The 25,876-nt window shown below is 53.1% G+C and overlaps 1 protein-coding gene across 1 annotated transcript in view; it reads left to right on the top strand.

Annotated features, from left to right (window-relative positions):
* Window positions 1-25,876, top strand: part of LRIG1 (leucine rich repeats and immunoglobulin like domains 1) — a 109,287-nt gene that overhangs the window by 49,874 nt on the left and 33,537 nt on the right. The window contains exon 4 of the mRNA XM_059390125.1: window positions 24,069-24,206. Within this exon, the coding sequence (XP_059246108.1) occupies window positions 24,069-24,206 (138 nt within the window). The remainder of the gene's footprint in view (window positions 1-24,068; window positions 24,207-25,876) is intronic.

Raw genomic sequence — 25,876 nt, 5'->3', positions numbered from 1 at the left:
GGAGGTGGTTGTCCGTCTCCGCAGTTACCTGTTTCGCTATGACCTCTCGGCTAAAGAGAAATGGATTCAGTAAAAGGGATGGTGTATTTAACATTTCTTTATTGTAACTTCCGGAGAATAAAAACCTGGAAGGAAAGAAACCGGGTGTCCTGTGTGTGACCCCACTCAGAGCCAGTTAATTGGAAGGAGCCCTGGGTGGGGTTGAGGGAGCCCAAGGCTATGAAGGATGGAGCCCTCTTCTTGGCTGTATCTTCTGGGGAAGCAGAATCAATAGCAGTCCTTTACTTTCCCTGTGCCTGCCGGTGAGCCCTCTAGAAAAGCCAGGGCCCAATCAATCTTCTTTATAGGCTCATTAAAGCAAAGATCGGTTCACATTAAGGTGTAATTAAAGAGCAGACCTCAGAGGGCAGTCAGGGAGGATTTGGCCACGGCCCCTAAGGGCTGAGGGGAGGGGCTCGTCTCTAGGAGGGCCCAGAAGTCACTGAGAAGGGGACCCAGAACTCAAGCTGACTTATCTGGGGGACCGGAGGTAGGATGTTAGTGAGCAGGAGAAAGTACAGAGTCATAAATAGCTCGCTGGGGTTACTAAAAGTGTGTGTGTGTGTGTGAGTGTGTGTGCACGCACGTGCGTGCGTGTGTGTGTCGCTACTGAGTTGGGGTAAGGCATCTTGCCTTTCTCTTAGCTGCCTTTGAAGTTTGCTTCCTATTTCCTCACCTGGAGGAAGGTCATCATCTGCAGACATAATTCAGAATTGATGGTAAAACCTGTGTTGGTTTTTGTTTTGTTTTGAACACACCATGTTTATCCCCAGAAGTATGAAATAATACTTCATCTGGGAACCTGGAGCCGTCAACCGGGGCGGTGAAGCTCCTTGTGTATTGAACGCAGCTGGGCGGGGGTGGGGAGGGGGGCGCGGTACGTGTGTGCTGGGGGAGGAGAGGCAGCTCTTCCAGAAGTAAAAGGATCATCCGTCCTTCCGTCCTTCCCGTAGAGGAATTTGCTAGCCCGTCCACACATCAGGAGGCTAAGAGTGGACTTAATCCAGTCTCTTAGAAAACGTGGACTCCGGTAGCCCTTGGCGCGTTCTGCTTCAGAGACGCGTCCTGCCCCAGAGAAGCCCGTGCAGCCATCCATGCTGGGGAAGGAAGGCCAGTCTGCTTTGGCGTTGGTGTGCAGGGAAACCCTATCTGGGCCGATGGCAGCATTTTACGGCCTTCTTCTCAGGAGTGTGGAATTAACAGTGACTGAGACACTTTAGGCAGAAACTGAACAAAGTTGTATTTAAAAAGCCCTAAGTCGAATTTCAGTGAACGGCCGTGTTGTCGAGCAGTCTGTGGCCGGTTTGTTTCCCACATGCTAAGCAGAAGGTACAACTCTGGTCAGAAAACAGCACATTGTGGATAAAAAGGAGGCCGAGGTTCCTCACCTGTGTCTTCAGAACCGTGCCCACGTTCTGCCTTGTCTGCCCAGAGTGGTGTTGGTGTGAACTGAATCTTTGCCCTAGATGAAGCAGCCCACCCTCTCCCTTGGGAGATGTTGCTCTCCCATCACCTCTGTGATTCTCAAACTGAGCCACTGGTCAGCGTCACCTGCAAGGCTTGCTGAGACTCAGACGGCCAGGCCCTGGCCCGTTTCTGATCCAGCAGGTCTGGAGTGCTGCTGAAGAATTTACCTTGCTCCGAAGTTGTCGGGTGCCACTGCTGGTCTGGAAACCCACCTTTGAGAACCACTGCCTGGGCTTACATGGGGATGGGGGCCGGGCTCTCCAAGACTCAGGTGTGGAGTCCCTGCGAAGCCGCTTAGCTTTTGGAGGGCAGCAAATTACTTAAGATGAATTCCTGATGTTGCCATTTTGGCAATAGCCGTTTGGGACAGCGGGGCTCAAAAGCCTGGTGGGGTTATTTACTTCTGAGGAAGGTGCTGGGGGTAGGGGGGAAGCAGAACTGGCTGTGGCTTTGAGGCTCATGGCTGTTACCAGTTTGTCTCTGCTTCGTTTGCTGCGTCTTGGTGGTCACGCAGGTCTCCCCAGCAGAACTTCCGCAGTCACTGCAGAGGCAGGGAGCGCCCAGCGAACAGCCTGGCCTGGCAGGACACCTGTTACGGCCTCGGTCCGTGTGTGGGTATGAGAGGCTGTGCGTGCGGCCCGGCCTCCCTGAGCAGGAGGAGCCCGTGCGGGGACGTGCCTTCTACCACCACTCACCTTCCTGCTGCTGTCGAAAACAGGAATGGTGCTGCTTTGTCCCAGGTGCTGGTGAAAGGAAGCGTCTGAAATGTGGGCGGTCATCCCCTGCGCTAACGGAATCAAAACTCAGGGCCCTCCCCTGCCCGCCCACCCGCTTACTCACCCGCTGGTGTCCTTGCCCTCTGCCGCTGGGAGGCTGGGGTCCTGGCGATCGCGAGTAAGGGATGGACGGACGGGGAGGCGGCTGCGGTGGGTGCAGGGTGGAGACCAGGGGCTCGCGTGCAGGGCTGCCACGGCTTGCCATGAGGTGAAGCCACCAGACATGCCCCGTGGACTGGGGTCTCTGCCCCCAAGGAACTCGTAGGCTAGCTGTAGAGAAAGATGGGGAAACAGACCATCATAGTCATCATAATGCGGGCGAGGGTGGGGGACAGTCTGCAGGATCCCTCACTGCTGGCGCTGATAGGGTGTAAGAGGGGGTGACGTTTTAGCCGAGCACCCCCCTTCCAGCCCCGATCTCTTTTCTCTCCCCCTACATGTGAGTGGGTTACAGGCGTCACAGGGAGCACCTGGCATGCTTGACCGTGGACCAACATTTTGCGTACTTGGAGACATACTCACAGGACAGGGCCCGTCCCCTTTTTTTGCTTTGTCAGCAGGCGGACTGCTGTGAAGAGCCAGCAAACTTCTCTCGGAAGGCAGAGCAGGACCCCTGGTTCCTAGAACAGCAGCTACATCAGCCGCTGGATACCACCAGTGAGCCTCAAAATAGAAAATGAAACACCCAGTTTACAAGGACAGCAGCTCACTGTCCCGGAAACGTCCCAGGGGTTCTGTCGTGCACACTGCTTCTTGCCCGGACTCTCAGGGAGCCTTCTGCTGGGAAAGGAGCTACGGGGGCCCCCATGGCAAGCCTGCCAGATCACATAGTCCTGACTTGTCATTTTCCTTTTTTTCTCTCTGTGTGAGTGGGGGTGGTGAGGCAGCCAGATGAGCGGTCCATCTGCAAGTCATTTGCTGAGAAAGTGAAGCGAACACCAGCTGTGGGTCTGGGGAGCCTAGCAAGGGGGAGGCCGGGAAATAGGAGCATGCTCACGGAGGTCACTGTCTGTTCTGGGAACTCGGTAGCTTAGGTTCTGCGGTTCAGAGTTGGCTTTTGTTGTGTGTGTGGCTCTCCCCTCCTCTCTTTCTCATTTCTTCCGATGACCATGTAAGCTTGAAATAGAGTCCGAGACCCAGGGAGCACAGGGGTGCTGGTGGAGGGTGGCCGTTCTGGGAGGGAAGTGCCTCTCCTTGCAGCCGTGGGTGCTGAAAGCCCTCCAGGGCTCTGGGAGCCCCGGCCTGGAGGTGGAGTGCCTTGTGGGCTGCTCAGTCTCTGTGTAAAAGGAGCTGGGCCGGAATCAACAGTCTCCTTCCAAGCAGGACCACTTCCTCCCCCTTCTCCCCCCTCAGCCACTTCCTGCAGGTGGCTTCCGTAATCCCCTTACCACTGGGGAAGCCTCGGGAGCGTGTGCACCTAATCCAAAAATGGCTGGCTCGACTTTGACCCGTGAGATGACCTTGCAAAGAAGGCAGGGCCCATTGTGTCTGCTCACACCTGGGAGCCATTTCCCGCTTTTATAGCCCAAGTGAAAGAAATGTGTTTGCATTTATGCTGGGCCTTCCTTTGATAAGGTCTGTCGTTGTTGGGTGTTAGGGAATATGAGAGTCACCCTGCTTATTCAAAGGCAGGGGTTCTTCAAGATAGAAGAGTTTACTCGTTGTGTTGTATTGAGTCACATAAAATGGCTTTTTCTTTGTAGTTCAGGAGTGATCAAAACATCAGCTGTCTCGGGGTGCCTGGGTGGCTCCTCAGTTGTGATCCCTCTCTTGGTTTCGGCTCAGATCATGATCTCAGGGTTGTGGGATCGGGCTCCGTGTTAGGCTCCCTGCTCGCAGCAAGTCTGCATGAGACTCTCCCTCTCCCCCAGCTCGCCTAAGCTCTCTCTCTCTCCAAAATCAAATCAGTCTCCCTCCTTCCGAGATGAAAAGTGGCAGGGGTTAGTGTCCGTGGTTCCCCGACGTTGGAAGGCATTGCCCTACATGCCTTCATGGGCCTCATTCCATTGTAGTGCCTCTGTGGTCCCAGGAGAGGGCATAGGGTCTGTTTTAAGTCCCTTTTGCAGATGAGGCACCTGAGGCACAGAGAGGGCCAGAGACCTGAGGTCACACAGGAAGCGGCAGAGGTAGGTCTTGATTTCTTTGCTGTCCACTTTTGGGGTTTATATTCATTGTATAAAAAGAAGTATGTGGCCTGGGAGGGTGTTGTCATCTCCAGTGCTGACAGACCAAAGTGTGTTGGGTGGGGGAAGCCTGGGGCCGGGGCCGGAGGGCTCTGACATAGCTCCGGCAGGCAGGTGAGTGCTTTCTCCCGCCGCAGAGCCGAGGGCATGCATGCCTCGTGCCTCAGCAGTGCTGCCTTCAGGTGAACCTTCTTTGGGCAGCCCCGGGGTGATGGTCGTCAGCTGACGCAGGGTACTCCGAATCCTCCCCTCAGCCCCTGACCACACCCACAGGCGAGTCATTTGGAGCTGAGGGCTGGGTTCGAGGGGAAACTCAGCTCATCTCCAGGTTTCTGCAGAGCCAGACACGGGGCGCATTCATGCCAGCGGCTTCTCGGAGAGTGGCGACCTGCCCTTGAAGACATCCCTCGAGCAGAATTCCTGCGCCGTTTCCTCATTTCCTGGATGCCTTTCAAACCCAAACAGCAGAGAGAAAGGTGCCAGATTGTGCTTCGTTCTGTCCAACTCCTTCTACCAGGATGTAGAAAAGTGTGCGTGAAGGCTGGCAGCAGGCAGCCGCATGGCACTCATGGGGTGGCTGCCTTTGAGGCCTGTGGTCCCTGCTCAGCTGGATGGATGGAGAGTGTCTGGGGCTAAGAACCATTTTATGATTGGGGAGGGACCTGAGAGGGCTGCTGGGAGATGAGCTCGTAGAGACCCAGGCTCCCTCCCCAGGCAGCTGGAGGAAAAGGTCGTTGCAGAAGGATCTTTCCAGCTTACATCCCTGCCCTGTCGAGCTTTCACAGGGAGGGCTCGCTCTGCAGAGCGCTTAAGGAGAGGGCTCGGGATCAGCAGGATCTCCGTGCAGGCCTGCCTTCATCCTCAGCCGTACTGTGCTCTCTGGGCCTCACTTGCTGGGTCCTACAGAGGGCCTTGATGATAAGGCAGGTTGTGCGGATTCACTGAACACCACGGGGGCTCGATTCAGTGCATGCTCCGTAGTGAGCATGCGCCAAGTGGGAGCTGCTCCTTTAAGACTGAGCGGCGTCTGGTGTGGACAGAGCTGGCCTGGTTCTGCTGCTGTGTTCCGAGGGAGCTTTGGTGGCTGACTGGGGCACAGGCTTTTTGTATCCCCTGAAAACAGACCTCGCTTGGAGATACCCATTATGGGTCAGTCACTCGCTGGTGACCCCTTGAAGTTCCCCTCCCCGTATTTGTGTGTATGTCTAGGCCCTTAGCTCTCTCTTAGGCGAATTCCTGGTGCAGGAGCTCTGGAGTGCAGCAGTAGCCTTGACTTCTCTCCTCTCCTCGCTCGCTTCTTTGTCTGGGGTGGGTGTAGCAAGCCCCCCAAACACTAAGCAAATACTGAAGCAGGGCTTTCATTTTTGGCTGCATGGCAGAATGAACTGGGGGAAAAAAAAAAACAACCACAAAAAAGCCAAAAAACCTAGAGGCTCAGGCCCCATGCCAGGCCAAATAAATCAAATATCTGGGCCGGGGGTTGGGGTAGCCCTGGGCACAGGCACTGGGTTTTTAAAGCTTCCCAGGTCATTTCGATATGCAGCCCAAGTTTTCATGATCCCATGCTGGGTGACTGTCCTCTCTCCCTCCCTCTCATCCCTGTCCCTGAAGATACCCAGGCCCCCTGGTGTCCTGCCTTGTGCCCCCCCCCCTTTGCTTTGCTTTTCCTGCTCCAGGTGGAGGGGAGATAGTGCTAAGGCTGACCTTCCGCTTAGCACTTAGGATTCGGGGGTCCCCGTTAGAGGTTTTCCATTGGATTTCATTGGAAGACACTGTGAAGTTAACCACATCATGATTAGGAAACCGCGCTGCCTTTGGGGTGCATGGGGGCGGGACTCGGGTTTGCTTGGATGTACCCACCTCATCTGGTGATCGAGGAATTTGTAGATTTGCACCTAATTTGGGTCATCAGTTTGCCCCGAAAGGCTGCGTGTACTGGATTGTCTCTCACCTGTGTTCCACCTGTCAGAGAAGTCCCGTTCTGTGGGGGGTGGGGGACCCTCTTCACAGTAAAATGATAGGCAAAACTTACTTTAGTCTCTTCAAAACCTTGTTCTTCCTAATTCCCGAGGTAAGATTTTGCTCTTTTTTTAAAAAAGAAACTCTGTTGGGGCGCCTGGGTGGCTCAGTGGGTTGGGCCGTTGCCTTCGGCTCAGGTCATGATCTCAGGGTCCTGGGATCGAGCCCCACATGGAAGCCCCGCCCCCCCCCCCCCCCCCCGCCGCCTGCCTCTCTTCCTACTTGTGACCTCTCTGTCAAGTAAATAAATAAAATCTTAAAAAAAAAAAAAAAACTCTGTAAATAGCTGTGGAAAGGGAGGGTTCCCCTCTGATCCCACCCAAAAGCTGTAAGGGTCCAGCAGGATTCTAGCGCTGACGTTGAGTATCGGTGATGAGGGCATTTGTGAGGCTGTGTTTGGAACTGGCGCTTCCGTAAGTCAGAAAGAGTAACTAGAATTTTGGAAATGAGGGGGAAAGATTCCCCGACACTGTTTAGAGTGTGGTGTTTGTTCCAAACTGGCTGTGTTCTTTTTTATCAGCACACACAGTGAAGTTTTTCAGCCTCATAATTTTATTTGGTTCTGGGAGTCCCAGGGGCCCCCTTCCCGCCCTTGTCGGCAGTTGGGATCCAGCCTTTCCCACCCCCGAGGGCCCCTCCCAGGGCCAGGCTGGCTCTGCTCCTCTCCCGCGTCCTCCGGTGTGTGTTAACAGGACTTCTCCAGCAGTTCTGTGGTTCTGCTTTAGAGTCCAGGACCTGTCTTCACTTTACCCCGTCCCCGGAGAAAGCACTCTAGCTCCTGAGAGATTCAGTACATTGTCTGGGGAGATGGATTCGGAAAGCAGAGTACATGCGTTGTGGACATAATGAGATGGGTTTCCTGTGTGAGGTCAAGGTTCATCTTCTCTCTGCCTTGGTGGCCTCCTGGGTCTCCTCTGGAAGAGGAAGGTTCATGAGGATCCCGCATCTCCTTTGTGGGCATTTTTGCAGACAACCTTGGGCCATTCTTTGCCCACGTCCAGCTGGATGTTGTGGTTTGGGGTGACTTCGTCTGCTGGCAGAAGAGGCCCCTGCCTCTTGACCAGACATCACCCAACCGAGCACATCCTACCTCCTGACCCCAGAATGCACGCCATTCTGCCTTGTGATGGGTACTGACCCCTGGCGTTGAGGGATGGGGAGGAAGCATCCTTTCTTCGGGTGCACATGGCCTCCCCCTCATCAGCACCAGTACCCTTCAGAGAGGAACCAGTGTCCAGCCACTTGGCTTCCAGCCCTGACTCTGCCAGAGACCCTGTTGCAGGGTCTTCCACACATCCCCTCTCTTCTTTTGGGCTGCTCTTCCCTCATCTGTAAGGAAAGGGCTGATGCTCTATTGGCCACATTGAACCAGCATCTGGAATGCACAGGGCCGCTTCCTCTCCTGTCTGCCTGTGGGACCCTGGGTGCCTGGCAGAGGCTCAGATGGTGCTGAGCTCAGTTCAGTGGATCTGCTGAACACTGTGTGGCGAAGTCGGCTTACATGACGGGAGGGTTAGCACCCTCACCAACTCCTCGTGTCCACTACCAAAGCCCGGACCTATAGCCTGTCTCTCCGGGGGCTCCTCATGGCCTTGGCTCCAGAGGTGCCCACACTCAGCCCTTCTCTTCCCTTCTCCATTCCCTCCCCTTGGGACCCGCAGGGAGCTCCAGCCTCACCAGTCCCCGCTCCACACCGACCACGCAGGGACCCACCTGCCTTATGGGTTGGCCTGCAGTCGGTGTTTGGTGAGGAAATGAGGAAGGGGATCCCTTGGTGGCTTCCCCATCACCTCGGAGATGGAGTCTTGGCTCTTGCACATTTGTCCTGCTGTCCATTTCTTCCTCCCTCTTGCCACTTCCTGCCTTGACCTTTGCACAAAGCTGCACCAGGAGCGGGAGGGGTCAGGTGGGGGCCCACCTAGACCACATCTCTGGATCCTGTCTTGGCACCGGGGTCTAAAATGGCTGCTCCTGACCTAGCGGCCTCCCCCACACCATTGTGTCTCCTCTGTCCATGCACCCATCACATCTGTGGGTTTTTTTCCTCAATTCCAGTGTGTGTGTTTCTGGTATGAGGGTTGGGGAGAGGGGGACAATGATACTTCAGTCAAATCGTACTTTATTTTTTTTTAGCCGCTGTACACGATAAGCATCCCGCACACATTTTACTGAATAAATAAATGCATGAAATAGGTCAGTCCAAGAATAACGGATTGTGGGCCCTGGGGAAGATACTGGGTGGCTCGAGACATTGATCGTCAAGATGAAGGGACCAGCTTGGGACAAGTAATAACAGAAGTAGTCTGTTGGGGGCTCCTCAGGGGCATGGCTCTTTCCGGCCAGGAGGTGGGACTTGGTTTTCCTGATTTGTTGACGAGCCAGGCCGAGTGTTACAGAGGAGAAGATGGAGAGGAAACTTCTGCTTGGCAGGCAGTGTGCCTTAGGGGGAGGAGGGTGTGTCCTGTGGGTCCTTCTCTAGGTTGGAATCTTTATCTTGCTGCTTTCTAGATATGAAATTGTCTCCACCCTGGTGTGTGTGTGCGCGCGGTCTGCTCACCTGTGAGGGGCCAGCAGGTGTTCTGAGGGAAAGGCTTTCTCCTCAAAGTGAAGCTGGAGAATCATGGCCGGTCCATCCAGCCTACCCTGACTACTTGTCTGAGTCAGAAAGTTCCAAAATCGCAGAGTTATAGATAATAAGCAGCTTTCTGTGCTACAGGACATGTCAGAGCCTTTAATAATAAGGGGGTGGGGCACGGTCCAGTGAACCACCTTCAGCATGTGTTGTGTGGGATGAGTTCCATCATGTAAATTTAGCAAATGCAGAGTCGAGCAGAATGAAAGGTAGGCTAATTGGAGTTCTTGTCGATACCTTTCCTTGGCTGGCCTGCTTCAGGAGTCTGCACAGGGGAGGACGTGTGTGGATGTTCCAGAAGCATTTCATGGAAGTCCTCTGAAGCTAGTGTTTCAGGGATGATGCTTCGGGAATCTCCTGTGTGTGGTGCACATTCACCCTGGGTCTAGGTGTGGATGCCCAGCAAGCCCTGCTGCTTAGCCAGGTAGCCCTGGGGCTTGGCTGCAGTGGAGACACTGGATGGAGTAGGCACTCCCGATGCACCGGGCAGGGGTTACACTGGTTTTCTAGCAGGCTTTATCAACATCCCCCTTCTCACTGGGAGTCCATACCCCTTTGTCCTTTCTTCAACAGTGGAAAATAATAAGCAGTTCATGCTTATCCCTGGATTTCAGAAACCCCACAGTGCCCAGCTGTGTTTGGTGCGTGGCTTTCACAACGGAGGCCTACCAGGTACTTTCTGCTGGTTTGGAGGAACCGCTGGAGACGAAAAGAGGTAGCAGATCGGCTGGTAACACCATGAATTCTGCCGTGGCCCCTACCTGATTCCATAAGGAATGTAGTGACTGTTTTTTGGTGTGTTAAACCTCGTATTTTTGAGATGATTGTAGATTCACATGCAGTTGTAAAAAAAAAAATTAAATAAATAATATAGGAAGATTCTCCTATACCCTTAACCCAGTTCCCCTAGTAGTAACATTTTATAAAACTTTTGCAACTAGGATACTGACATTGATACGATCAAGGTATAGAACCCTCCCTCTCCAGAGAGATCCCTCATTTTGCCTTTTCCAAGCCTCCCTGTTTGCCTTCTGCCCCCATACCCTGGGCAATGTCTCATTTGCTGTTCATACCTATAAATGCCATTTAAAGAATGTGAAGTGAGTGGATTCACACAGCATGTAACCTTCTGGGACTGCCTAATTCCCTGGAGAGCCATCTAGGTTGGTGGATCTGTCAGTAGCTGCCTTGTGTTTGTTGCCGAGTAGTGATAGTACACTGTGATACGGGTGTACCGCACCTGGTCGAGCCGTTCCCCTGTTGAAGGACGTCTGGGTTGTTTCCTCATTGGACTGTTAAAAATAAAGCTGGCATGAGCATTCACCTGCAGGTTTTTGAGTGAACGTGTGCCGTAGAGTTGCTGCCTTGTGTGGTAATGGTGCATTCAGTGCTCCGAGAAACTGCCATCCTTTTCCAGGTGGCTGTACCATCTTGTGTTCACACCAGCGGCCTGTGAATCATTGGGTTCTCTGCCTGCAGCCAGCGTTTGGCAGTGCCCATTTCCTAATTGGAATCTTTGGCTTTTATTGTTGAGTTTTCAGAGTTTAAAAAAATATATATTCTAGGGGCACCTGGGTGGCTCAGTGGGTTGGGGCCTCTGCCTTCAGCTCAGGTCATGATCTCAGGGTCCTGGGATTGAGCCCCGCATCAGGCTCTCTGCTCAGCAGGGAGCCTGCTTCCTACTCTTTCTCTGCCTCTGCCTGCCTCTCTGCCTACTTGTGATCTCTGTCTCTCAAATAAATAAAATCTTAAAAAAAAAAATGTGTGTGTGTGTATGTGTGTATAAATATTCTAGATAGGGGATCTTTGTTGTATGTGTGGCTTGAAAGTATTTTCTCCTGGCCTGTAGCTTGTCTTTTTTCATAGCAGGACCTTTCCCAAAGCAAATGTTTCTAATTTTGATGAAGTCCAGGGTATTAATTTGTCCTTTTTTTGGTTTGGGCTTTTAGTGTCAAGTCGAAGAACTCTGCCTAGCTTTAGATCCCAGAGTTTTCTGCGTTGTCTCTAAGTTTGTAGTTTACGTCTTACGTCTGGATCTGTGATGGTAGTTTTTTGTTTTTGTTTTTGTTTATAATCTGAAGCAAAGGAGGACATTGAAGCCTTGGTCTCAAGAAAGAAACCGAGCTCCTGCAGGAAGCTACAGCAGGCAGGGCAAGGGGATGGTGTGGTCGTGGGTACAGAGCAGGGGTCCTGGAGGCCGTCCCAGAACAGTGCCTGGAGGTCATTTGGGCGTTACAGCAGGTCTTACCATCTTCAGGGGAGATAAGAAAGACCGTCAGAAGACCGGCTCCTTAATCCTACTGTACATATCCTTAACCCTCCCCAAGTGCAGTCAGATCTATATTGGAGGCTTGGGAAACAGAGAGAGATCCTGAATCATTTGACCGGGAGATCAGAAGTCTTCTAGGTGGGGCAGGAAGCGGGCCTGGCCCTGTTTTTAAAGGCACACCAGTGGTGTCGCTCCCAGAGCAGGGAGAGTCTTGTCTTGGAGACTGCAGCCCAGCACAGAGGTAGCCTCTTCTCCTCGAACTGCAGAGCTGCTGGCAAGCCGGCTTGGGAAGCACTGGGGATGTTTTTACCGCCAGCAGAGGGAGGGTTCCTTCTGTGGCTCTTGTGGTGATTTCAGGGACTCCCACAGACCCGTCTCTGTCCTCGTAACCACAGGCTGTATGATAAAGCCTCTCCGGCGTTTTCCCTTCAGAGAACAGTTTGGCCTGGAGTCCGAGGAAAGCAGGGCTTGCACGCCGGTTGGGCGGGTGACCTCAGACCAGGACCTTACCTCTCGGAGTCTGGCCTAACAGGGGCTCTCTGGTGTTGTAGAGAGCGGTGGGTGAACAGGTGCCTGCTTCCTGGAGAATGCAGGGTTTTGGCTTGTCCTTCTTAACTGCCTGAGGAGCTAAGTTACTCTCACCCCTTCAGGGGCCACTCCGGTGGAAACAGGGGCCGGCCGGCTGGGCCCTGCAGCCGCTGTGGGCTGATAGTCTGGGAGGTCCCTGTGTGCTTGTGGAGGGGCGGGGGCATGCGCAGTGGCCCACCGCGGGCTGGTGCCCCCGCCCTCCCCGAGTGTGCGGAGTCAGGTCCACCCCTGATGGAAGCACTGGTGTGGCATGTAGTCTGGGTGCGTGCTGAGAGGAGACGGGTGGCCCAGGGCACTGTCTGGAGCAGTCCCGTTCCCCAGGGATCCTCCTGCCTCCTTCCTTTCCCAGGTCCTAGCTGCCCTGCTTCTGCTGCACTGACCTCCTGATGCCTCAGCATCCGGATCTGCAGAAGAGGGGACAGCATCCATCCCTCGGGTGTTCCCCGGCTGGGCTCCTGGGACGGTTTGAGACCCCTCTTCCTGCTGCTGTGGCCCCTGCTGCTCCTGCCCCCGTGGACTGAGGAGGAAATGCGGTGTGAAGGCACGGGGAGAGTGGAGGCCCTGGTGGCCCGCAGGGTATTGGAACCAGTACCAACTGCAGAGGCCCCAGGGCACTGTCCTGGCTCTAGCTAGGAAGGTTCTTTGACGTCTTCACCACTTGGAACCGGCTGTGTGCCCTGAGATTTGGGGGTCTGTGAGGAGACCCCAGAACCCTGCACCATCCCTGCCTGGAGGAGAAGGTATGCCCAGTGAATGGCAGTCCAGGACCCCACCCTGCCAGCACCTCAGGAGGAAAGGCCACCACCGCTTAGGCTGGCCCCTTGGCACCATTCACCCCAGGACACCCTCTGCCTTGGAGCTGTTGGCGCAGGCCTGGCCTTTCTACACTGAAGCATCCAGTCCCAGGGTTCAGTGTCTGAGTTGCATTGACAGCTTTGTAAAATAACAATTTAGTTACATAATAAGCACATGAAAATCACATGCAAAAGAGGAGAGCAGAAATTCCTACTGCATCCAGGGCAAATGTACTGTAGGATTTCCTACCTTTTTTCTGCAGGCATCTTTGGAAGAGTGGCAGTCCTGGGAATCGGTCGGCAGGACTCCCTGCCTTTCGCTCTGGACTGGGGTGTGGACAGGGTCCTGAGTGCAAAGTACTGCTCAGTGCCCAAGGCTGAAATGGAAGGGCAGCCACCAGAACATTCACTTTAGTTCGGGAATTGTAAGGTTCCACTTGCAGGTGTCCCCGGGTGTCTGAAAGAGGAGTGTTCTAGGAGACCTTTTGTAAGCCAGAATGGTGTACAGCAAAGAAGCAATGACCGATTTATTTGAGCACAGATCAGTCTTGGGGTTTCTGTGGCTTAGCAGGAGCAGGTGCTGCTGCAGGTAGAATGGCATAACCCAGACTTCGGGACAGCCGGAGAAACCCGTGTTCAAGTCCTGGATGGTGAGGTCTCCCGGGGGCACAAACCCCTGGCTGGTGACGAAGCCTGCCAGGGTCGTAGGTTCGCAGGCGAGCTCCCCCCCGCTGCTGACCAGCATGTACTGCGGAGAAGGGGTGCTCACTGTGTGCAGTGTCGTAGCTGTTCCCTGTCATGTGGCAGGGCAAGGAGGGCGCGGGCACCTTGCCCTCCTGGTGTCGAGATGACAGTTTGAGGGGAACTGCCCATTGTGGCTTCTTCACACCCTCTCAGAGGAGCTGAGTAGATACCTTTTGTTGCAGGTTTCCGGGGCTGGGGCCTGGTCGGGACCCTCTCCACTGCCCTCTCTCCCCCTTGCCCACCTTGCTTCACCAGCCCCTCGACTCTGGGAGGACCTGCGCCACTAGATGCATTGATGGATGTAGGGGAAGATAAAGCCGAGAGAGAAAATGGAGTAGCCATGTTGGCCTTGACCAGTAAAGAGATAGTTTTGGCTTTCCTGACCTGGGGGGTGGTGGCGGGGTGGGGGGGGGTGACTGTGTAGGTGGGAATTTCGAGTGGAGGGAGGGGTTCATTGTTCCCGGCTTTCCGTATCTTGGCTCAGCTTGGTGCCACTGTGTGCTGCGCAGATGCCAGAACAGGTTCCCTCCCATGCTCAGCGGACGGACTCTCCATGCCTTGACCGTCCCCTGGAGTCCCCACCCGTGTTAAAACTGCACAGCCTTTCTCCCTGGGGGGTGCAGTCCAGCTGCGGCTTGGAGGTCACTGGTGTCCTAGGAGCTCCCCGAGTTGAATTCCTCCTCACCCTTTCTGCCTGTGGCCAAGGGACAACAGGGAACTTGGGGAGGGCTGCCCCTCACTGCTGCCAGGTGCGGGAAGGACGGACTGTTGGTTGCTGAACGCTAACCTGGTTAATTGGCCAGTGTCTGCTTTCGGTCTTAAATTGGAGAAAATGCACAGTTAACGTAAAAGTCCATTTCATTCAGCATTTTCTTTTCAATATGACAGCTTTTCTGCCTAATGATTTCCAGGCTAAACCTTTAATTTTATTTAAAGCTTTTATTTATTTGACAGAGAGAGGCACAGCAAGAGAGGGAACACAAGCAGAGGGAATGGGAGAGGGAGAAGCAGGCTCCCCACCGAGTAGGGAACCTGATATAGGGCTCGATCCTAGGACCCTGGGATCATGACCTGAGCCCAAGGCAGACACTTAATGATCGAGCCACCCAGAAGCCCCTAGACCTTCAGTTGCTTTACAAATAATTTTTAATTGGATGTTTGGTCTTGCCTCAGTATTTTTTTTTTTTCTGAATAATGTTCTTTTGTCCAGGTTAGTGGTAATGAATGTGGGAGACTGAACTAAAGTTGTAATTCATTTGTTTACTCAACAAATATTTATCGAGCCCCATTTATGTTCCAAGCATGGCTCTGGGTGCGAAGGGTATAGCAGTAAAGCAGATTGGCTCAAAATTCTAATTACATTCTAATGATGTAATGACCTCGGGACTACTTAATACCTTAGGAGGTTTTGTTTTGATCTGTTTGTAATTAATAGACTATTTGAGCACTGTTAGGTTTACAGAAAAATTGAGACAAGAGTACAGAGACTTCCCGTATACTGCCTCCTCCAATTTCCACTATTAACATTTTGTGCTAGTGCAGTACATTTGTTAGAATGGAGGTACCGATACTGATACATTATTAACTAACTCTGTAGTTGATGTTGGGGTTCCCTATTGTGCATTCCTTGAGCTTCTGCAAATGTTCAGTGACATGTTTCCACCGTTACAGTAACATTAAGAAGAGTTTCACTGCCCTAAAAATCCTCTGTGCCCCACCTGTTCAACCCTCTCTCCCCGTAACCCTCAGCAACTGCTGATCTTCTCCCTGGTCCCCTGTTTTGCCTTTTCCAGAATATCCTCTGTTGGACTCATAGAGCAGGTAGTCTTTTCTGATGAGCTTCTTTGACTCAGCTGGGAACGTCTCCTTAGGAGGTTTCCTTTTTGTTTGTTTGTTTATACATCTTGGAATGGAATGCAGAGCCTGGTAGTTTGGATGGGGATTCTGAGAATTTAGAGTCCTTCATCAGCTGGGTCACTCTAGACATCGCTGAACGGTGGTGGCTGACAGGACCATGCGTAGCTTTCCCCATTCCCGATCTTAGGCTTCCGGCTTGCTGTGTGTAAGGGTGGGGGAACCCCGTGGGCTCTGCTGCATCAAGCTGCCCGGGGCCACCCACTCCCAGGGGGATGGGACGTCATATCTCTTTGCAAGGAGTTAATCAAAACCATTCATCGAAGACCCCAAGGGGCGGGTGACCCTAAAGGAAGTGAAGGGGTCAGGAGGTTGGTTGACACAGCCCCGTCCTGCCTTCGGAGGGGCTGACCCCGCCTGCTGGAGGCTGTTTATCCCGCCACTGGGCTGCTCTTGTTTTTTTATCCCATCTCCACCTGAATAAACAGATCGGGAACGTCCTCTGCAGCCAGGCTGAGAATCTGCCAGAATTCCCCAGGGAACTGATGATTCACCAGCAGCGGTGAGGAGGAGGAGGAGGACGAGGAGGAGAGGAGAGAAAGAAACCTGCGTGTTCGGATTCTCATTTCCTGCCCAGCAAACAACCTCAGCTGGACCGTTTCTGAGGCGTCCCTGGTTTCTTAGAGCAAATTGTCAGTTTGTGCAGTAGAACAGATGGTTTTGGTTTTCATTCTTAAGAAGGTGAATGACTGTCAAGCAGGCTTGGGGGTGGTGGATGTTTTGGACGGTCACTGTGGGAGGCGGGACGTTTCTTCACAGTGGCCCAGGAACGCTCTTCTGGACTCTGTTTTTGCAACCTCCTTATCTTTGTATTTCCAGTTGCTCATGGTGTCGATTCTGGTACACGTGGTGCATTATTTCTTGCCAATTTGGGACTAGGAATTATTATTAATTTTTTATCCTTTCCTTTTTTGGTGCTCATTAGGCTCCCACTTAAAATAATTCTGTTGGACACATGAACAAGATTAGATTGAGTCTGGCCATGCTCTCCGGCCCCAGGCTGTTCCTGATGCTTTTCGTGGGGGGACAAGTGCAGGCAGAGAGATGGGGAAGGCTGGCGGTCTCTGGCAGTGTGGTTGAGTGAACCATTGGATCCAAAGGCTTTTTCAGATACATTTCAACTCAGGAGAATTTGGTTTAAAAGAAAATGAGCAGTGATGGCTGAGGCTGAACAGATGTGTGCCCCGAGATTGCGCATCAGCGCCACGCCTGGACGTAGACGCCTGCCCCTGGGGCGTGCACACATGTGCCCCACGACACACGCCCGAGATGTGTTCATCGCTGCGCTTGTTGCAGTAACCCAAACTGGAGATGACGCAATGCCCATCAACAGTAGGATGAGAAATCAGTCGCTGGCCACTCCCTAGAAATACTATACGGCGATGAAAAAGAATTCACGCCAGCTCGTGCGACAGCACAGATGAGTCCCACGAGCCGAGTGCCGAAGGACCGTGGCCGCATACTGAAGCCAGCACCCGTCTGGAGCGAGAACGTGTGTAGAAAGCGCAAGAGTAGGCAGGATTCGTCAGGGTGGTAGGGTGGTAGAGCGGAGCTGTTTTCTTTGGAAAGAAGAACCGCCAGGAGAGGGACGGGAAGGAGGCAGCACATGTCTGAATCGCGAATTGAGCCGTTGGTAGGTACGGGGGTGAGCACACGTGGTACCCAGGCACTGAGCTCTGCACTCGGAATGATGCACTTCTCCGGAGGCCTGTGGTAGTGCCATGAAAACCTTTGCAAATGAATACAGCAGCTGCCACCACTGGACCGTATGGCCCCTTTGGTAGTGCTGTCTTTTTCAACAAAGGAAAAATGATTCTCTTCACCTGTATTCTTGGAACGATTAGCTTCGTGTTTGGTGCTTGCTATAGTACATAGCCAACCCCCTTGGGTAGGCATCAGAGCCTCTCTGCCCTGCACAGAGTTTTCCACTAAATCAGTAATAACAGGGTCACCTTCTGTGTGGGTTCCATGTATGGGCTGTACAATTACCCTGTAGCCCCAGGCAGCCCTGAAGGCTATGTGCACGTGTCTGTCCGTTCTGGTCCAACCTTGGAGCGCCAGCTGTGGGGCTGCAGGGGCTGGGGTGCAGAGCTGTAGAACGGATTCTGGGGCAGCATGGGATGGGCCGGGCACGGGGTGCTTCTGGTGCTGGGAGCCGGCCGTGTGTGAGTGGGAGGATGCTCGCCAGGATCACTGCGGGGAGTACAGTGATGAGTACTGACGGGGGGCGGTGGTGGCAGGTCGAGGACTTTTTTCTTTCTCTCTCCATTTCAGGGTTAGACCATGGGACATGGTTTCTTAGAGGTTCAGACAGAACAAGGTCTGGAATTTGAATTTTGCTGCTTTTGTTAGACCTTTTGAAAGTTGGATGTTGAGATAATGTGGAAGACATGCTGTTACTAGCGAGAATCGACACTCTGGGAGTTGACAGTGGATTTCTGGGAGTCTCTGCAATTCTCTGGAAGAGCCACGGGGCGTGCCTGCTTAGACATAGAACTGTGTGCTGGCCGGCTTCCGCGTGTCTGCCTCACTGCAGGAGTGGGGAGGAGTGAGGGTACACAGGATCTCCAGGCTCTGTAAGATCACCCCGCTTGCCTGTCTGTCTCCCCCGGTTCTGCTCAGAGTCCCGGGTTGTCTTTTGAGGGATGGAATAATGATGGAGACTTAGATCCCACTTCCTCGAAGCGGTAGAGAAGACGTCAATGGGAAAGGGTCTGATCGGTGGCGCGGACATGGCACATGTCATGGGTCTGATCAGTGGCGCGGACGTGGCACATGTCATGGGTCTGATCAGTGGCGCTGGCGTGGGTGGGAGGGTGCTCTGCTCTAGAGATGCCCTGAGCGCCGTTTTGCAGGTTGTTAAACCAGATGCAGAAGGTGACTTACAGATAGTCCCAAGGCTGCATGAGAGCTAGAATTCGAATCTGGGTGACGCCCCCACCAACCCAGACTAGTTGCTATAGTGTAGACCAGGGGTCAGTGAACTATGGGTCCGATGTGGCCCACAGCTTGTTTTTTTAAATAAAGTTTTACTGGAACTCATTCATTTATGTGTTGTCATTTACACGCCATCATCAGAGTCGAGTACTTGTGACAGAATGCGTGATGCACAAAGCCTAAATTACTTGCTACCAGGCCTGTTATCGAAGACGTTGGCTGACTCCTGGTGTAGACAGTAGGTGCATAATATCAGGAACCTGCTGTAATCCATCTGACCCACCTTGACCCTGCTTCCTTTGATCTCCTTTCCCTTTCTTCCTGGCTGTTGTCCGTGACATGAGATCTTTTTTTACCACCAACGGGACTACCTTGTAAATGAGGCTTTCACAGACCCATAGTGGAACAATCACTTATGATAAAAAGTTTTCAATGTTGGTTTTAAATGCCTCTGTCTGTTTTACTGTCCAATTTAACATCAGGTCTGAAAATGTAGCCAAGTGGAGAGAGCTTATCTTGCCTGCCTTCTGCCTTTGAAGACTGATTTTATTTTTGAAGCCTCTAACAGGTGTTGGTTTAATAGACTTGTGCTGTATTAAGTTCTCCTTGCCCCAGAGGGCAGGCTAGGGGGTAAACCGACACTGGGTGGAGGCGAGTACCGTGATCCCTGCACCTTCCCCAGCCCCCCAGCCACAGAACCATTCTGGTTTGGTTCAGTGGCAGAGAGAGGCTGTGCATCCCTCCGCAGCTCTCTAGTCCCTAAGAATAAAGGTAGCAGCTCCAACTTCAAATACAGGTCCTTAAAAGACACGATCTCAAAGGAACTAGTTTTTTTCATTCGGAATATCCATGAGTGAGACCTTGAGCTTCCTCTGCCTTGTTGCTGAGATAGGCAGCACGAGGCCCTCTGCACATTGGCTGCGCATGCAGGCTTCCAAGAAGCTGGGACAAAAGCGAGGCCTCGCGGAGGCCAGTTACGCAGACGGCTCTGAGATGACCAGGAGACAGCCAGCTAGCATTCAGACCTAGCCAAGCTATGCGGAAGGTTTATGGATCGAATCCAGGATAGTGTCCTTAAAATTCTGGTGGGAGAGTCTCTCAGTTCATGCCAGATAGTCTTGCTCCCCTGAATTTGCATTCTGGTTCCTCTTGCTTCTCAGCTGTGTGACCTCGGAAGAATCCCAGCAGGTCTCCGAGCCTCAGTGTCTTCAACTATAAAGTACAGAGAATAGTGGTCCGTAGCTCCTTAGGTGGCTGTGTGATCTCCCAGAGGCTTCATCTGGAGTTACTGGTCAGCTGTCGCTAGCAAAAACTTGAACAAGGATCTGGAACTTACCGGGATAAGCGTGGACCTTCTTGGGAGTGGGACAGTTAGTTACATTAAAGGAGAGACCTGATGACCACCTCCATGTTGCACATGGCATTAAAAGCAGGGTCTTGAAAGTGGACCGACGGTCTGATGGAATCAGGGCAGCAAACACATTTTCACAGCTGTCTCCTCTTAAGGGGGTGGGAGGGCTTCCCCTGAATACTGGCTCTCTAGCCTCTAGCTTTATGGGTGGGTGTGTGGAGCCGGTCTCTTGGACAGACCGACTTCCCCGGATGGGGTAGGGTAGAGTGTGGTGGGCTGGGACCGGATGGGGGTGGGGATGCACATAAGCTCTGCTCGCTGCAGGAGTGAGGAGGGGAATGTCGTGCGGCTGGCTGGGGGTCCAGCAGGTCTCTAGCTGCCGAGTCCTGCAGAAGCTTTCGTCTGGGTTTTGCTTTGAAGCGCAGCTGCCCACGACAGCCTGGTCTCCCCGTGGCTGGGTGTGATACTCTCCAGCTGGAGCACACTTACTTCCTGCTCAAAGGGAAGGCTGAGAGCTCTGAGTCAATGCTTTGTTCCCGAGAGAGGAGTCAGGCCTGCCCGCTTGCCCTGAAATGTGGCAGAGAAATGGACAGGAACCAGTCATTCATTAATTTGGTTCATTTATTCTTTTGCCAGAGCATTTCCCACAAGCCAGATCCTGAGCCTGGCTCTGAGGATACAAATATGACCAATAAAAACAACTGGTTTTATTGAGCAAGTTCTTAGTGATGGGTCCCATCACCCGTGGGGCAGAGGCACTTCCCGCCTCACTGTAGAGACGAGGCTCCTCTTGAGGGTCCTACCTGCCCGTTGCCTCACTGGGATTTGAACACTGGCAAGCTGGGCAGTGCTCCTGGCATGTTCTTCTGTGCTGTGACAAGTGTCAGCCCAGCAAGAGCTCCTCGCCTTGGGTGGAGTGGCCACGGTCCACAGAGATGTCTAACACAGTGTGGTTCCTGTAGTGTTTGGGCTGGGGGGGGCTAGAATCTGTGGGAGCACAGAACCGAGCGGTCAGTGTTCCAGAGCATGGGAGCTGAGGAGGGATTTGATCCGGGCTTTGGGCTAGAGTGTAGAGCAGGGATATCCGTCCAGGGGAAAAGGCCAGTATACCCTTGGCAGCTGGGACCAGCAGCTTGGAGCCCCGAGGAACCCGGAGAGTCACTGCGGGCTCTGTCCCCTGTGTTGTCTGGGCAGCTGGGCTGCCTGAGGGCCATTGATGCGCTTTCCTTCCCTCAGGTTCCCGGACTGAACACCTCTGCTTGCGTGATTCTCTTCTGCTTAAATGCTGGCAAGCCCCAAATCTGTTAGATCCAGAAATTTAACTGGTACTCATTTTTTGTGAATCACCAGCACATATTTACTGAGCACCCCTTCCATGATCCTCACAATTCCAGGGTGGGAGACACGTTAGTGGGCGGAGCAGACTGGCATCTCCACCGCCCCAAGCCACAGCCTGGTGGGAGAGAAGGTGTTAGATTGGAAATAAGCACATTATTGGATAGATGCAGTGATAATTAGAGCTTTTGAGAAAAATAAAGCAAGCGAAGAAGTGAAAGTGTGCCTGTGTGCATGCGTGTGCATGTGTGTGTGAGAGAAAGAGAGAGAGATACACACACAGGGAGGAGGAGCCTATGGGTTCAGAGTACCTGGCCAGGTGTGTTCTGTTTCAGACCTGCTTTCTATTCTTGGGGATATACAGCCAGAAGTGGCAAAGCTGGGTCGTGCGATACTTAATTTTTTGAGGAACTGCTGGACCATTTTCTTCAGCATGGCGCTGGGGTTCCCATTTCTCCACATCCACGTCCACACTTACTTGTGTTTTTTCAACAGTAGCCATTGCACAAGTGTGAGGTTAGTGATGGTGAATATCTTCTCATTGCACACTGGCCATTTGTATGTCTTCTTTGCCGAAATGTCTGTTCCAATCCTTTGCCCATTTTTAAAAATTGGGTTCTTTGGGTTTTTTTGTTGTTGTTGTTGTTGAGCTTTAGGAGTTCTTTATATATTCTAGATACTAATCCCTTATCTGATAGGTGATTCACAAATGGCTCCCCCATTCCTTGGGATGTCTTAGCAGGATCTCTCTGGACACTGTGTTGGGAGTGGATCGTGAGCAGACAAGGATGCAAGGTGTAGCTACTAACCTGCTAACCCGGTTACCTTAGTATCTGCAGACTAGAACCTTGAGCATCACTGTTTAATGCAGGCCCTGGCTGTGCTCTCCAGATCCCATGGGCCCCTCTCTTCTCTTGTGTCTGTCCCCGTGTTGCTGCCCCCGCTGTCCTGGACCGTGGTGACATGGAGTCCCTACCCCCCAGGGTGGCCGGGGAGGCCTTGCCAGTGCACTCTGGTTTGTGTCTTCCCCGTGTCCACCTCCTGCCTCTGGCACCGGTCCCACAAACTGCTCAAGGCATGGAATTCAGTGCTTCTGGCATGATTCGTCCCCTGTGCCTCTGTTCTCCTCACTCCCATGCTTGGTTGTGTCTCTTCCCCAAGGCTGCCTCTTTGGCCAACGGGGGACGTCTGTGCACATGGAAGAGCCCCGTGTCATTTCCGCGTCCTTCCTCCAGAGCGGGCCTGGGGCACCCTGGGACCCAGAACACGTTGAGTCCATGAATAAACAAGGGAGACCAAGAAAGGTAGAAAATGAAAGGCAGAGACAGAGGAGAGAGGCGAGGCACCGTAGGAGAAGTGTGTGTGGAGGGGGACCTTGCAGCTGTCCTGTGGCCCCTTCCTATGTGTCTGGGCCCGTTTAGTGTGACTTGGGGCCACCGGTGCTGCGTGCCTGCTTTTCTCAGCCCCTCTTTTCCTGGCTCCCCAGTCCTGCATTCACAGTTGCTGGATGAGGTTCAGTGCCGCTGCCTTTATTTCATGTTCTTTTCCCATACTTAACATAATAAAGGTTTTCTCTTCTTTTTTCCCTTTTTCTTTTGGAGTCCCCAAACTGAAGAGACCATCTTTATTAAGAACATAATAAAGAACTAAAAGGAAGTCACTTTGTGGGGGTGGGGAGCGGCAGCGGCGGCGGCGAACGGACGCCAAGGGAAAAGTGGCCTTTCATGCTGGGGAGAACTTCCCCGTGTGCGGAGCTGTGCCCTTGTAAATGGATTTTTGGGTTCAGGGCCTGGGAGAGTTGTGAAAAAAACAAAGGAGTGGACAGGCTGCCCCAGAGCTTCTGGGAAAGAGAGCCTTGTTTATGCCTTTTGGAACCGATTTGGTCAAGTGTTTGTTTAAAAGAGATGCCACTTGGTAAGCGACGCCTGGCTTTCTTGCGTTGTGTTCAAGAATGCTTTGATTGGCGAGGGAGCCTGACACTGTTGACTCAGAAACTGGCCCGTGTGAGCGCCCGGGACCCGAGGCCCAGCTCTACCACCCGGCAGATCCTGAAGTATCTGAGTATTGGGATTAGGGCCACTGCAGTTTGAATCTGTCTGGCAGAGCCAAACCCACAGTGGGGGAGCCTCCAGCCCTGGTTAGCACTTGTTGTCTTTCTCCTGGTTAATAAACACCTGTCGGTCGGTTAGACTGGGGGCTTTCCAGAAAGAGGGCTACAGGTGTAATTAAGTCATAGTGGTAAAATGCCTTTCTCAGACAGGGTTAAGCACTCGGAACACTGGGGTTAAAGTCAGCTTTTGTGCAGTTTTGTTTGGGCAATCCACGTCCCTGAAGGGGTTGTGACCCCATCTTCCATACGAGGAGCCCAAGCTTAATAGCAGAGCTATCAAGGCAGTAGAGTCAGGATGGTCTGAGGGTTCGACTCAAGGTAGAACAAGCACCAGGTTCATGTCCCCCCCCCCCCCTTAGGTTGTCAGAAGCGTGTCATTTAAAAAAAAAAAAAATCCCTTGTGCCTGTCTTCACACCTGGCAAAACACGAGGTGTGTCATGAAGCACTGAGTTGGATTAGACCTGAACTCTGGGCTCTGGTGCCTGCAGTCCCATACGTGATGGGGCTGGGCTCTGCTCTGAAGGTTTTAGATGGGAACTGCCCCTGGAGCTGGCAGATTTCACCAGGCACATTCTTCATGGGAACATGCACTGGTGAGTTCTGAATTCTGGTCTCGGTGTTCTCCACATGACATTCATGACCCCTGTGTTCTCGTCGTTGGGGAGAGCAGCCTAGGCTTTGAACTTGGGCAGACAAACTAGTGGCTGCCAGAAAATTCAGTTCTTTGTAGCACCCAGCCAGCAGGTGATGACTTTGCGGAAAACAGAAAGGGAGGCATCATTTGAAGAACACCATGACTTTGAGAATTTTCTGAATCTGCTAGAGAAGGAGATGTCTGGAAGAAACAATGGGGAAAATGCTGTTTCTTTGCAAAGAGACATGTTTGAGTCCCTCCTTTGTGTGTTTCAGGCAGCACAATAAGATCCGCGGCGTGGATGGGAGTCGGCTGCAGGCTTACCTCTCCTTGGAGGTGCTGGACTTGAGCTTCAATAACATCACCGAGATTGGGAACACCTGCTTTCCGCATGGGCTGCCCCTCAAGGAACTGTAAGTGACCTGCTCTGCCGTCGGCCCCCTGGGGGTGGACGCAGAGTGCATGCCGAGTCTCGGGGGCTGGGCGGGGGACCCCGGTCCACTGTCTCCTGTTGGCACATCTGCAGAGCATCTCCTCACGGAGCAGTGTTAGTCAGCCGGCACCGGTGGCAGCCGAGGCGGGGAGAGGCGAAGAGTCTCCCAGACCCACCTTTTGGGAGAGCGGTGAGACCCCAAGGACTGGTGCCGCGCTCGTCCTCACTTCCTGGGCTGCTCCCAGGAGAGCCAGGAGAGAAGGTGGTTCAGGGGTGCTTAGCAAATGGCCCTGTAGGGAGGCCTTCCTGCTGAGGCTGATTGTCGAGGCACCACCCTCCTGAAGCCTGGCACAGGGGCTCTTCCAGGAGGCACGTATGCCCTCGTGTGGTTCCCAGGACCTCTTAGGTCTCTGTGGGCCTACATCCCCTTCACCCGTCCTCACCCGCCTTCTCACACCCAGCGGATGGGAGCCGGGAGGAAGCACCATTCACGCCTGTGGAGCTTACTGCTTGTTGGTAGGGAGGTGTTGCTCTGGGGAAGAAACTAAAAACCCAGGCTCCAGAGATGTCTTCTGATGACATGTGAGCTTTCACTCGCTGTGTCAGTGACCGATCCTGAGTCATTTGGGGACTCATTCATGAGGCTGGTTTAGGGGTTGTTTTGACCGCTCTGTTCAGGGAGGCCAAGGCTGGCACATGGCTTGTCCAAGACTCCCAAAGAGGGGGAGTGATTTCTTTTCTTAGGCTGCATCAAGACTGCAGAATTGGAAACGGGAGGCGCCCTGGCCTTTGTGAGGCCGGGGGACAGTGCTGCGCCCCCCACCTGGGGACCTTCAGAGGTTCCCACTTGCCACTTGGGACTCCCTGGCTTGGGACAAAGACAGCAGCAGCCACTGAACTGAATGGCACTGACCTCCTTCTGCCCGGAAGCAGGGGGGACTTGCTGTCTTGGCAGCTCCTGGCTTATGTGTCTCCATGACACAGACTGTTCTCTCCTGTGGAGTGTCAGGAGGGAAGAGTGCAGCCCCGCTGGCATGGGGTCCCCGTGTGCCCGGTGCTGGGCCATGGCCTAAGGGAGAGGTGAAAAGTGCCTCATCCCCTCCTGGCGCTCTGGAAGCAGCTGCGCTCTGGTCTTTTTCCTTTTTTGTTTCAGCCACAAAAAGCAGCCTTTGTCCAGGGAAGGCAGAAGAAAGGTTGTAGTGGCAACTTCTGAGAGGAATAGCATATTGGTCTTCCCTTTTCTCTCTGTTTCTCCTCCTTTCTGTGTGTTGGTGGAATGTGTGCACAGGTGGGACCTGTACATTGCCGTGTGCTCTGAGGGGAGGTGCTGTGTACGTGCACAGTCCTCTGAGTGGACATCCCGTTACAGAATTGCCTGTTGTCCAGAGGGACCCCGTGCAGGTCTCCTCAACTAGTGTTTCTTTGATACGCTGGAAATGACTGAAATGAATTGGCTTATACAGATTTATAAGAGTATGTGTGGGTATACATGAAGTTGTATAGTGAGAACCGCCATAAAATTTAAGGCTGATGGGGCCCCTGGGTGGCTCAGTTGAACATCCGACTCCTGATTTCGGCTCAGGTCATGATCTTGGAGTCATGGAACTGAGCCCTGAGTTGGGCTCCCTGCTCAGCAAGGAGTCTGCTGGA

This window comes from Mustela nigripes, chromosome 2 (assembly GCF_022355385.1).
Source record: "Mustela nigripes isolate SB6536 chromosome 2, MUSNIG.SB6536, whole genome shotgun sequence".
NCBI classification, from domain to species: domain Eukaryota; kingdom Metazoa; phylum Chordata; class Mammalia; order Carnivora; family Mustelidae; genus Mustela; species Mustela nigripes.
Note: the sequence above shows the minus strand (reverse complement) of the source record. Positions and strands in the feature narration are given on the sequence as shown.